General features: G+C 31.0%; 1 protein-coding gene across 1 annotated transcript; it reads left to right on the top strand.

The window, feature by feature from the left end:
• The first annotated feature begins 8,771 nt into the window (after window positions 1-8,771).
• LOC112518387 (probable sodium/metabolite cotransporter BASS3, chloroplastic) lies at window positions 8,772-11,960 on the top strand. The gene is made up of 5 exons (XM_025126061.1): window positions 8,772-9,232; window positions 9,471-9,566; window positions 10,219-10,525; window positions 10,604-10,851; window positions 11,456-11,960. Exons 1-5 carry the CDS (start codon window positions 8,835-8,837, stop codon window positions 11,697-11,699), a joined length of 1,293 nt encoding a protein of 430 aa, XP_024981829.1. The 5' UTR covers window positions 8,772-8,834; the 3' UTR covers window positions 11,700-11,960.
• The last annotated feature ends 1,433 nt before the right edge of the window (window positions 11,961-13,393 follow it).

Raw genomic sequence — 13,393 nt, 5'->3', positions numbered from 1 at the left:
TTTATAAAATGTTATATTATTAAACCAAAAATAAATTATTTCATTATTAAACTTAAATTCAATTATATAAAAAAATAAATTATAAAAATTACATAAAAATGAAAACTTTTAAATAGTTGATTTGATATTAACAATGATATATATTTTTTTTTCAAATTTTTATGATATCTTTAAACATGAACGGACCTACTTTGGTGGTATAGGTGGCACGTGCCACCGTATTATTCCTCCGTCGAAAGGTAAAAAAAATTAGGTTCGTGAAAGGTACAACCGTATTAATTTGTTGTGTGTCACTGTATGTATTTTAAAACTACAATGAGAATAAATTTTATTTGGTAGAGTTGGTTTGCAAGGCTTTCATTCCACTCCAGACCCAAGTTCGTATATTTGTTTCTTATAATCAAACGGTGCCACCGTTTGGAAAAAAATTGGGTCCGTCTCTGTCTTCAAATTTATATTTTATTGAAAAATAAAATCATTATTGCTTTTTTAAAACACATAATTTATACTATATTATAAAATATTTGACAAAAACTCTTAAAACCACTTTTTATGCGTAAAGTATTGTTTATTAATACATATTACTTAAATATATGTTACTATTTAATGATTTGTAAAATACATACATAAATATACTATTAGAAAGGGTTGGGTTCACGTGAGACAGACGGTTTTTCGTGAGACCCCTAAGACCAATTTATGTTCATTTATCAACTTTATAAGTTAATGATCTAATGATCTAAAGTTGCACGGTGGTAATTTTGTAATTATTGAGAAGTCTCGTGGCAATTTTGTGATTATGAATGTTCAGATTGTAGATGTAATCCAAAAGTTGAGAAATTGATCTTACAAATCTCACGAAAAACCCTTGATCTCACATAATCCGAATTCATATTAGAAAGGGTTTTTATAAAAATAACCGGTTTACACAACCTTTTGCCACAAAATAACCACATTTTAGAGGTTTTGCCAAAATAACCACCCGGATCGCCCCCGTACACAATGGGGGCGATCCCGGGTAAAAAAAAATTCCTCAAGAGTCGAGATTACTGTTCACCTCGTTGACCGTGTTTGACCTCACCCCCGGATTGATCCGTACTGTACTGGGGGCGATCCGTACTGTACGGGGGGCGATCCGTACTGTTCACCCGTGTTTTTTTTTTTTGTGTTTTTTATAACATTGAACTTGTATTTTTTAACTTTTTTAGAACCAAATTTAATGGAAAAAAGTTTAAAAATAAATCTTTATAATTATGAAGAAGCAAAAATTATTTTTCTCTGTGTTTTTTAAACCAAATTTTAACTTTTTTGTGTTTTTTATTTAACAATTAAGGAGTGTTTTTAATAAAAATTGAAAAATACATAAAGTGTGTCTTTTTACGTATTTAATTTTAAATTTCACGGTTTTTCCTTATAAAATAACCGGATGATAATTGTGGTTATGAAAAAAAAAATTTAGTTGATTTTTGGAGAAAAAATCAGACATTATATCTGATTTGGCGGTTTTTGATGATATGACAACTCTATGACGTCCCGTGTTTTTTTTGTATATACGTATAAATACGTACGTAAATATGCGTATGGGTTTAAACCCGTACGCATATTTACGTATAAAATACGAAGTTTCAATTTTTGTGCCGTTTATATCGCTTTTTTTAACGTAAATATGTGTATGGGTTTAAACCCGTATGCATATTTACCTCCATTGTCGACAACATATAGTGTCAACATTTCTGGTAAAGTTTGACGAATGGCGTTGTGGAGGATTACCACATCATCGTCGTCCATAAACTGATATAACATATTCGTTTTAAAAAATAAATTGAAAGGACCATGTAAACTTAACTTTTTCGTCACACGTTTGACGACCCCATAATACGTTATTGGCGAAGACAAACGTATTGCACATGTGGGGGAGGTTATCGGAAGGTACTCTAAAACACCATTTATATCTTGAAATAAACCGCCACTTCGAAGATACACACAAACATTATCACTTTAACGTGATTTCATGTTTTGTGATAGTAGATTGTGTTTAGTGGGTTAAAGGTTGTGATGGTTTATTGTGTTTAATGGGTTAAAGGTTGTGAGAGTAAAATATATGAGAAAAGAAATGGAAGGGAATGTGTGAAAAATTATGAATTAGGAGGTTGGTATTTATAGTGAAATTGGTATTAGAAAAAAAATCAAATTTTTTTTTTATACCCGGATCGCCCCGGGGGCGAGGTCAAACACAGTCAACGAGGTGAACAGTCATCTCGACTTTTGAGGATTTTTTTTTTTACCCGGGATCGCCCCATTGTGTACGGATCGCCCCCGGGGGACGATCTGGGTGATTATTTTGGCAAAACCTCTAAAATGTGGTTATTTTGTGACAAAAGATTATATAAACCGGTTATTTTTATAAATAACCCCATTAGAAAACCAATTTCAACCATGTTATACAATTAATCAAGTTATTGTAATTAAAAGGTGTTTTTTTAATTGGAAAAGGGTACAAAGGTAATTTGAGTACCTTTAACAAAATAACAAACAAATAAAAAAGCTACTCTATGGGAGAGATCTGATCTCATGATGGGGGGCTGACAAGTGATGTCAATGCACCTCAACTTATTATCGAGCATGGACATTTCTGATTCAATATATAGATTCATCTTCTTTTATATATATATATATATATATATATATATATATATATATATATATATATAGGTTCAATTCCGTGTATTATATAAGATAATTTGAAAAAATTAAATCATGTCAGTAACTTATCTTACAAATATGAATGATCATCGAAAGTACGATGCTACTTCAAACTTTTACTTTTGAAATAACTCTGAATAATTGAATTTAGAAATGAAACTATATCAATAATTAGTTAATATGAAGTTAATCCTATAATAAAATTAAATTTAGAAATAAAACTATATCAGTAAATTGAATTTAAACTTATAAATAAATTTAGAACGACTATTCAGACTTGTACTTTTGAAATAACTCTGAAGTAAAACTTTTCAGACTTCAAAGCTTTGTATAGTCAAGAAAAATCAACTTTTGTCGATGTCCAACACAAATCCCCTACAAATCCGTCACTAGTTTTTTTTTAAATAAAATTTTATTTCTACAACTTTCGCAACGGTTTTTCGACAGATTTGTAACGGTTTTTTACTTATTTAATACTGTCACAAATTCGTCGGAAATCCGTCACAAAATTGGTCTAATTTATTGAAATAAACTAATTAGCGTTAATTAATTAAAATTTCTGACGGATTTTAATTGGTTCTTATATTTAATTATACTCCGTCGGAAATGTTTAAGCAAACTTTTTTTTATTCTTTTCCCTTCCAAAAAAATATGTTTAAGAAAATATTCCAACGAATTTTTGACGGATTGTAATTTTATAATAAAAAGTTATATTCCTTCGGAATTTATTTTAAAAAAATATGTTTTATAAAAAAAATTAAAAGACTTTTTTTAATAAGTTCCGACGGATTTCTGAAGGAATATAACTCTTTTGTGTCGGAATATACCTTTTTATTATAAAAATTATTATCGGTCGTAAATTTTGAACTTTTTAAATATATATTTTTGGAAGGAAAAACATATAAATAAAAACTTTTTCTTTGAACATTACCAACGGATTTTCGACAGAATTTGCATTTAGCGGCAGGTGGTTTTTCGACGGCAATATCCGTCGGAAACTTGTTTTTCCGATAGATTTTGTCATTGGAAAAACCACATTTTTTTAGTAGTGTGTCAATCAAATGAGTTTAATTGAACTGTTAATGTAAATTGTGTTTAGATACATTCAAATAAGTCTAATTGAACAAATAATGTAAATTGTGTCTAGATACGTGTTTAGGCGGGAAAACAATAAAACCAACTCACCAGAAGATGACATGTGTCACCCAAGTTATTTATTTATTATAAGTATAGATATAGGAACGATCAAATGCAAACTATTCAATTTCTACAAACCGTGCAAACCACCCTCATCCGTCGATTTCATTGTTTAATCTTATGAAAAAATTTCATGAAATTGTTTAATCTTGTGAAATTGTTTCATATAATTTTTTTTATAAAGTTGTTTCATATATGGTTATGAAATTGTTTCATATAATACTTAATGAAATTTTAATGAAACTGTTTCATGTATTTCTCTAAAATTAAAATAATTAAGATGATAATATTCATGATTAACACCATCCACAATAAAAATGATTAATCAACCTCTCATAATTACAAAAAAAATGAAAAATTATGATTGGTTGAATGAGGTTTGCACGGTTTGTACAAATTGAATGGTTTGTATTTGATCGCTCCTCTCTCTCTTTATATATATATATATATATATATATATGGGAGCGTTCAAATAAAAATCACTCAATTTGTAAAAACCGTGAAATCCTCATTCAATCAATCATAATTTTTCATTTTGTTCATTTTTTTTGTAATTATGAGAGGTTGATTAACCATTTTTATTGTGGAGGGTGTTAATCATGAATATTGTCATCTTCATTATTTTAATTTTAGAGAAATACATGAAACAGTTTCATTAAAATTTCATTAAATATTATATGAAACAATTTCATAACCATATATGAAACAAATTCATCAAAAAAAGTATTATATGAAACAATTTCATAACCATATATGAAACAAATTCATCAAAAAAAGTATTATATAAAACAATTTCACAAGATTAAACAATTTCATGAATTTTTTTATAAGATTAAATAATGAAATCGACGTATGAGGGTGATTTGTACGGTTTTTAAAAATGAGAGTTGTTTTCATTTGAACGCTCATCTCTCTCTCTCTCTCTCTATATATATATATATATATATATATGTTTAAAGTCTTAAATACAAGTTTTAATGCATTGAATACAAACTTTTAAAGCACAACATAAAAAATCTCTTAATTACAAAGTTGTATGCATGATATATAACTTATTAATACACTGATTTTTCACCACAACCAAAAACGGAGCCCTAGACTCCATTTTCTTCTACAATAGTCTCAAAAGCTTCCATTTGGTATAAAATTTATTTTCTCTCTTCCCTATACAACTTTCTTTTCTTCAACATCTATTTTTACACATAAATAACCATTGAAACACAATATACAAGCATTATATGCATGTTTTGAATTCTTTAAAAGCTTTTGACCCTTTTTGTCTTCATAAGAGACTAAAATTTCTGGTTGCTTTCACATTTTTGGTCTAACTCTATCGATGCTTTGGCTCCAATATCATTTACCTTCTTCTTTTACTTTTCGTTTGAATTTCAAAATCCAAATGGAAGAACTAGCTTGTCATTATTTTATAGTCTCCTAGTGATTCTTGTCTCATTTCAATTTTGCTTATCCAGTGCATTGCATGAGTACACTGCTAGTAATAATAAGAACACCTAAAAAAATCTAAAATGGAGAACAAAAAGTCAAAATCTTTAAAAAGAAATACATTCATCTTCAACAGATTCTCTGGTTTAAAGAACCTAACATTGATTATAATATTAAAATATTATTTCTCACTGTAAATATTTATTTTCAAAGTTTTCCTATTGGTTGTCTCACATGGTAATGATTTTTAGGGTGTTCTCCATATTTTGAGAAAAACCCTTTATTTCTTTTTCCATTTTGAAGATAGTTTTAAGAAAGCTGTTGAATCAAAATATTGACGGAAAATCTCCATTTTCAAAAGAGAAGCTGTAAAAGATGCTCTAATATTATTACGAAATAATAGAGAAAAGGTACTATGCCTTGGAATATCCCAATCAAGAACGAGAGAAGATGATTTAGTGGAAGAGATGGTGACACGTTGCAACTAACATATATGTAAAATCGGTTTGAAAAGTCTTATCATTATTCTTAGGCGACGTTTGTTTTTTAGAGATGCTAAAGTCTAATTTCACTTTTGATTTATAAGAGGTGGTCATGAAATTTGAAATCTAGATCATTAAGATTGTTTGTTTTTACATTTGAAATCTGAATCGTTCAAACTAGTGCAAAAATATAAAAGATAAATAGTTTTTGTTAACAAATATCTTCTAACCCCTAAAATACAACCATTTGATAGAGGGTGGATTAAGATTAAGAGGTATTAAGGGATACGTTTACCACGTAAAATCCTAGAGAACATTTAGAGCTTTTAAACTCTTATTTTAGAAATAAAACATTCTTAATACCCAAACATTTGAACAAATCAAATTCAGAGGTATTAAGAGGTAATTTTGAAAAAACAAACAGACCGTTACATTATCAAACTTATTGGAATCTAAGTGATTCAATATCGTTTATAGTGAAACCTAGGGATCGCTTATTCAAACATCTATTGGAAAAATATATCAATTTTTAAAGCATTTGACAAAAAATCTTAAAAATAATTTTTTATGTATGAAATGATGTTTATTGATATATATTACTTAAAATTCACTATTACAAGTAAATTGTGCGTAGATACAATTTACCAAACCTTTATTTTTGAATTCGTGTAATTAACTGCAGATAAACATACCCAAATACAAGATAAACATTTCAATTTAAATATAAAAAATTAAAATATAATTAGGATAATTATTGACTTTTAAGATAATACTTAATTATCATCCTTATAAAAATTATATTATTAAACAAAAAAAATTACTTTGTTATTAAATCTAAATTAAAAAAATTGAATTAAATAAATTACATAGAAAACAGACACTTTAAAATAAATTAATACTAATATCAATAAAAAAAATTCAAATTTATATTTCATTACAAAATAAAAATATTATCGTTTTTTAAAACCACGTAAAATCGTATTATGTCGACAGAACAAATGAATAACATATAATACTAAAATCGAGATATATCTCACAACATTGCGTGAGTACGTTTTTAGTATCTATACTATAATATAAAACGTTTGACAAAAATTCTTAAAAACAATATTTTATGCATAAAGTACTGTTTATTGATGCATATTACTTGAAATTCAAGATTACAAGTAGAATGTGAATGAGTATATTTTATTAAAGCTCCGTGTTTGAATTCGTGTAACTAACTGCAGATAAAAATAATCAAATACATGATAAACATCATTTTAAATATAAAAAATTTAAAATATAATCAAAGATAATCATTGATTTCTAACAGAATACTTAATTATTATCTTTAAAAAATTATTTGATTAAACCAAAAATAAATTAGTTCGTTTTTAAACTTCAATTAGTTATAAAAAAAATTGAATTAAAGAAATTACACAAAAACAAAAACTTTTAAATAGTTAATTTAATACTAATTTCGTTTATTTTTTTAAAAAATTATAAAATCGCATTTTATTTTTTTTCAAACCCACATAAAATCGCATTATAACATCTATAAAACCAAAATATAAAACGAAACATTAAAATTAAGATGTATTTCGCTGTATTACGCGAGTACCATTCTAGTTATTAAATAAGCATCGTAAAGATTTAAAATTACCGGAATATATTACTCAGTAAGATAAATAAAAATATTGAAATTTTGTGATGCTTATTCGAAAGTGAAAAAACCCCTTAATTATTTGAGATAATATTGTAATTTCTGTATAAAACTAAATATGGTATTAAAATCCTTGAATATATTCAAATCAAACCATATATATCGGTAATAAATATAAAAGAATTTGTAACAAAATACAAGTAATTATTTTTTTTTAAAGATATATTTATTTAATTTTGACTGATATTTTACGAACGGTTGTGAATATATATATTTAAGTAATTTGTTTAATTTTTTTTATTTGAAAACCACTAAAATCAACCACGTGTACACCTCTCTCTCATGTACTAGGATTCTAATTTTCCAACTAAACCCCGAAATAATTCATCTAATTTTAGAAAGAGTTAAATGCAAATTTAGTCCTTATGATTTGTTGAAATTAACAACTATCGTCTCTATAAATAAATTTTAATGAACCAGGGTCCTTTTGTTTCATTTTTACAACAAATCGAGTTCTTAATATTAACGGCTGTTAAAAGTTTCTGTTAGTGTGAGGTTATTTTGGTCTTTCTATGTTTTTGTCTCATTATCTATAAACTATAAACATACACTCAGGCATGTCACTTGTCCCATTCCCTTTCTTCCAAGAACTGCTCCTTACATCCCTCGTCGATGAGCCACCCTTGCCGTTGGTTTCTTCTTCGGCAGAACACCCCTCTCTCAGTTTTTCTTCTTACTCACCGTCTGAACATACATCAGTAGCGCCACCCCTCCTTGTTTATCGTTCTAGAGATGTTGGCTCCATAGCCATCTTCGACATTGAGTATTTGACTCCACAATAGATCTCCATCTCCAGTAAATGAAAGCGAGCGAAAGAATTTGATTCATTCAATGTGGTCAAAATTTGTAACAGATGAAGAATGGAAACAAGGTTTAAGGAAGGGTCGAGGATAGGCTACCAGAGATAGGGGTCATCGCTATGGTTTGTTAGACATTGTCGAAGATAGAAAATCATTGTGTTTATGCCGAGAATTTGCTGCCAAAGTTTCTTTTTACGTAATTGTTGATGGGACATTCATCTAAAAATAAAACGCCCCTCATACTAACCAACTTTTTTAACAGTTGTTAGTAGTAGATACCCAATTTGCTCTAGAAACGAAACTAAAGGGTTTTGTTTCGTTAAAATGTCTTTGTAAGGACGATAGTCGTTAATTTCAACAAAGTACAGGGACTAAATCTGCATTTAACTCTTTTTAAATATTAAATGAATTCATTTTATCGTCTTATCGTCATTCGTCTTCGTCCCCTCCATTATCTTCGCCGGAAAACCCCATTTTCCGCCGGCGAGAACCCTCTCCCCACGAATGGCATCATCAATTCCTTACATTTCACTAACTGCGCCACTAAATTCACACACAAAACTTTCAATACACAAACCCCTCTTCTGCTTTCCCAATTCCATCTCCTTAAAACCTATCAATAAAACCCCTCGTTTTCCTTCTCCCGTAATTCGGAAATCCTCTTCTAATTCCGCCGGCGCCTCCGCGGCATCCGCATGCTCGACGTCGTATCCGTTCATCGGAAAAGTTGGATTGCATAGAAGAGAAGGTAACTTCATGTTACTGTCCTACGGTACCAACCCTAATACCGGATCCATCGACGGAGTAAAAACTGATGTTTCCCAAATTCTCTCGGCGATGCTTCCATTTGTGGTGGCGCTCACCGCGATTGCTGCTCTAACTCAGCCATTAACTTTCACCTGGTAATCAATTGTTTATTAATCACACTTTTAAACTTTTCCTTTTTATCGACAAAAAAGGGGTTTAGAATTTTTTCATGAACCGATGCCATTAAAATACTAAACATTATAGTAAGTATTTGTTTAATCCAATTGTTGTTACTAATTGTTGTTTTGGGGCTTTTTGATGAATAATTTAATGGAAAAGAATCTTTGGGTAAGTTACTGTCATGAATCATGCTTGATTAAGTCAGATTTGCAGGGTGTCCAAAGAACTCTATGCTCCTGCTCTTGGTGGAATCATGTTGTCAATTGGAATTAAGCTTTCGATTGAAGATTTCAAGCTTGTTTTCAAGAGGTCAACTTTTGTTCAGTCTCATTTGCTCTCAATAATGGTTGCTTTCTAGATTTGGACCAGTTTGAACCCCCTTTCTCTCGTTAAGGAATCTTTTGGAGAGTGATTCAGGGTTGTACATATACTAGCACGGTATCATAGCCATGGTCGTACACTATCTAGAGAGTCAGTGACTCAACATTTTGTGGCAATCTATACTTGTCTAGCCTCATCTTGACACTTTGGGACAAAATTTTCTCCGTCTGGCCACCATTGGAGGGGGAGTGTTAGAGTCATGTTGGCTAGAATTGGACCATTTCATCTTTCTATATGTTTGAACTCCTTTTGTTACTCACTCTTTTGAAGAGTGATTTGAGGGTTTCACTTACGCTCACGTGTTATCAGAGCTGAGGTCTACCACCCAGGAGGCATGGACTCAACAAGTTGGGGGCAATATGTACTTGTCTATCCCCTTCTCCACACTCAAAGGACAAAACTTTCCTGATCTAGCCTCCGTTGGGGGCGTGTTAGGGTCCTACATTGGGTAGATTTGGTCCATTTTTTCTCTATATATGTTTGAACCTCCTTTTCTGCCAAGGGCTCTTTTGGGGTTTCACATATTCTCATGAGAATATGAGATGGGTTTTGAAGTTTGATTTGTGTATTTATTTTGCAGACCGTTACCATTATCTGTGGGGTTTCTTGCTCAGTATATCTTGAAACCGGCTTTAGGGGTGTTTGTGGCAACATCATTCGGGATGTCTCCAATGTTCTTCACAGGGTTCGTATTGATGTCGTGTGTTGCAGGCGCTCAGTTATCGAGCTATGCTAGCTTCTTGGGCAAAGGGGATGTCGCTTTGAGCATTCTTTTAACGAGTTCCAGTACTATCGCCTCTGTTCTTTTTACCCCTCTTTTAACCGGCCTTCTTATTGGATCGGTTGTCCCTGTGGATGCTGTGGCTATGTCCAAATCAATCTTGCAGGTATCAAATATCAAACACCTGGTGTGCATTATGAACTTGATTGATTTCTGATTTTGGTATTTTGTTTGTTAATTTCAGGTTGTTCTTCTTCCGGTTACACTTGGGTTAGCACTGAATACATACGCAAAACCAGTTGTATCTGTTCTTCAGCCTGTGATGCCATTTGTGGCTATGTTTTGTACTTCCATTTGTATTGGCAGCCCTCTGGCGATTAACCGGAGCCAAATTCTTTCTGCAGAGGGTCTCAAGTTGATTTGGCCGGTTTTGGCATTTCACGCTGTGGCGTTTACTGTTGGTTACTGGATTACCAAACTTCCGTTTTGTAGGTAATGCGTTCAATCTTATATGTTTCTGTTGAATTTGCCTCCATGTAACATCCCTGACCAATCGTACAAGATATTGTCTGCTTTTTCCACACCTGGACTCATGGTTTTAAAACACGTCTATAGAGGAGGTATCCGGTCCCTAGTAAGACAACCTCTGTTCTCTTTCCCAATCGATGTGGGATCTCACACTCCGTCACTACAACACTATAACAAAATCCATTTTATAGGATGCTATAGCCTATATGTATCAATATCCAAATAGACTGTTTTATATGTCCTATGTAAAGGTATGAAGTTGATTGAACGATTTTTGAATTGTCCTAACAAGTACTTTTAAGCCATTTTGAAATAAACCGTTCTATAGGCTTTCTTAAAAGTTCCTATGAACACGTATTTTTATAGGACGTTTGTTTTTACAAGATATTAGTCATATTTGGCAAAATGGTGTACTGTAAATCTGATTTTGTTGCAGTGACCATTCGGTTCATGACATTCATTTTGTTTCTTTCGCGTCATTGATACAATTACCAATTTGCAAATGGGTTTCTTCAATTCTTGAATTTTGTATTTAAGTTTTTGAATTTCCTGATATTGTTGTGACTAGGCAAGAGGAAGAAGTAAGCCGAACGATTTCTTTATGCACGGGAATGCAGAGCTCCACGTTGGCCGGACTTCTTGCAACGCAGTTTCTGGGCAGCAGCCAAGCCGTTCCGCCAGCATGTTCGGTGGTTGTAATGGCGATCATGGGACTCTGCCTAGCTTCTTTTTGGGGAAATGGTTATCGAATCCGAGACTTGCCGTATCTTCTCTTCCCACAAACTGATTCCGCTGTTAGCCCTCAAACATAGTTCTCTGCGTCGATTTTCGGGTGCATCTTCGATTAGTGCTAAACATGAAACGGGCAGGTTAGAGTAGCAGCCAGCGGATGCATATCTGCGTCCCTTTTATACAGTCCCGATAGTATTTACATGCTAGAAACCATACCGAAAGCAGGATAGAGTAAATGCCAGGTTTGAATGAGGCGAAGGGGCCGGTATCGATCGGGTTTTTGAAAGCCGGGGGATATATAGTCGGTATGTGCGTTGCCACGAGTTTTTTGATTTATAACTGTGTAATTAATGTCTGCTTATAAATCAATTGAAGATTGTGATTCCACGTACATCCTTTTGGTGTGTGTGAAAAAAAGTGTGTTGAATGTGTGTGGCATCGAGCTCAATTGATGATTCGATAATCGATCGTTGATGTCTAATCAGTATCAGTACGTGCTCTTTGGTTCTTTTGGACCAATTCACTAAAGTTGAATGAAAATGATGTAATGTTATTGTTAGCATTCCATTCTTATTGAAATTTTCTAAATGTATGTTACAATATTTCTCCTTTCATAAGATTTCATTAAGTAAAAATTTCACCATATTAAATTATTTAATAAAAAAAATTATATACTAAATAAAATTAAATTGTTTCATTTATTTTTCATTTTAATGAAGTTTGTTTACTAAAATTAATAGAATGAAGATGATAATATTTGAAATGAATTATTTAAAACAATTTCATCATATTAAACAATTGCATAGTGTGTATCACAATTTCTACACATAGATCTGATTTCTATACACCTAGATCAATTTCGGTTTCTGGTTCTAATTTCTGATCGGAGCCTTAACCTAGATCACGCCTGAGATTTAACACATATCTAATTTCTGATCGTTTTGGATTTTGATTGTGGGTTTATTTTTGGTAGGGTTTGGGTGTAATAAAGTGGTATCAGAGTATCACAATGAAATTGTGTATTAAACTTCTTGGATATCACAATTTGTATCATAGCGGGTTCAGTGGTATCATAGTGAGTATCATATTGTGTTTGTGTCTTACTGTTAGAAGTTCTTAGTTCTCACAGTGTGTATCATATGTTGATATGGTATTCATTGGAGAGAAGAAGTGTTTGAGAGAGAGAGAGAGAGAGAGTTAAGAGGGGAAATCTAAAATGCCTAAAATGTCCTTAATTAATATTTTAAATTAAAATTATTAATTTCCTAATTTAACATGTGATTTGTAGTTGAGGTTGGATCTCACGATTACCACAAACTATCTAGTTATCCCTTAAATGAGCCATATATATATATATATATATATATATGAGCGATCAAATGAAAACCATTTCAATTTGTAAAAACCGTAAAAACTACTCTCATCTGTCTTAATCTTATGAATTTTTTTCATGAAATAGTTTAATCTTGTGAAATTGTTGCATATAATACTTTTTTTGATGAAGTTGTTTCATATATGGTTATGAAATTGTTTCATATACTACTTAATGAAATTTTAATGAAACTGTTTCATGTATTTCTCTAAAATTAAAATAATGAAGATGATACTATTCATGATTAATATCCTCCAGAATAAAAATGATTAATCAACCTCTCATAATTACAAAAAAATAATAATAAACAAAATGAAAAATTATGATTGGTGAATGAAGTTTTTACGGTTTTTACAAATTAAATGATTTTCATTTGATCGCTCCCCTATATATATATATATA

Source organism: Cynara cardunculus (assembly GCF_001531365.2).
Source record: "Cynara cardunculus var. scolymus isolate 2C chromosome LG 9, CcrdV1, whole genome shotgun sequence".
Taxonomy (NCBI): domain Eukaryota; kingdom Viridiplantae; phylum Streptophyta; class Magnoliopsida; order Asterales; family Asteraceae; genus Cynara; species Cynara cardunculus.
Note: the sequence above shows the minus strand (reverse complement) of the source record. Positions and strands in the feature narration are given on the sequence as shown.

Excerpts from the sequence above, each read along its gene's own strand:
- LOC112518387 (XM_025126061.1), top strand. The coding sequence starts at position 8,835 with ATGGCATCATCAATTCCTTACATTTCACTAACTGCGCCACTAAATTCA. Across the intron at positions 9,233-9,470 it reads CAGCCATTAACTTTCACCTG|GGTGTCCAAAGAACTCTATG; the intron begins GTAATCAATTGT and ends TCAGATTTGCAG. Across the intron at positions 10,526-10,603 it reads TGTCCAAATCAATCTTGCAG|GTTGTTCTTCTTCCGGTTAC; the intron begins GTATCAAATATC and ends TGTTAATTTCAG.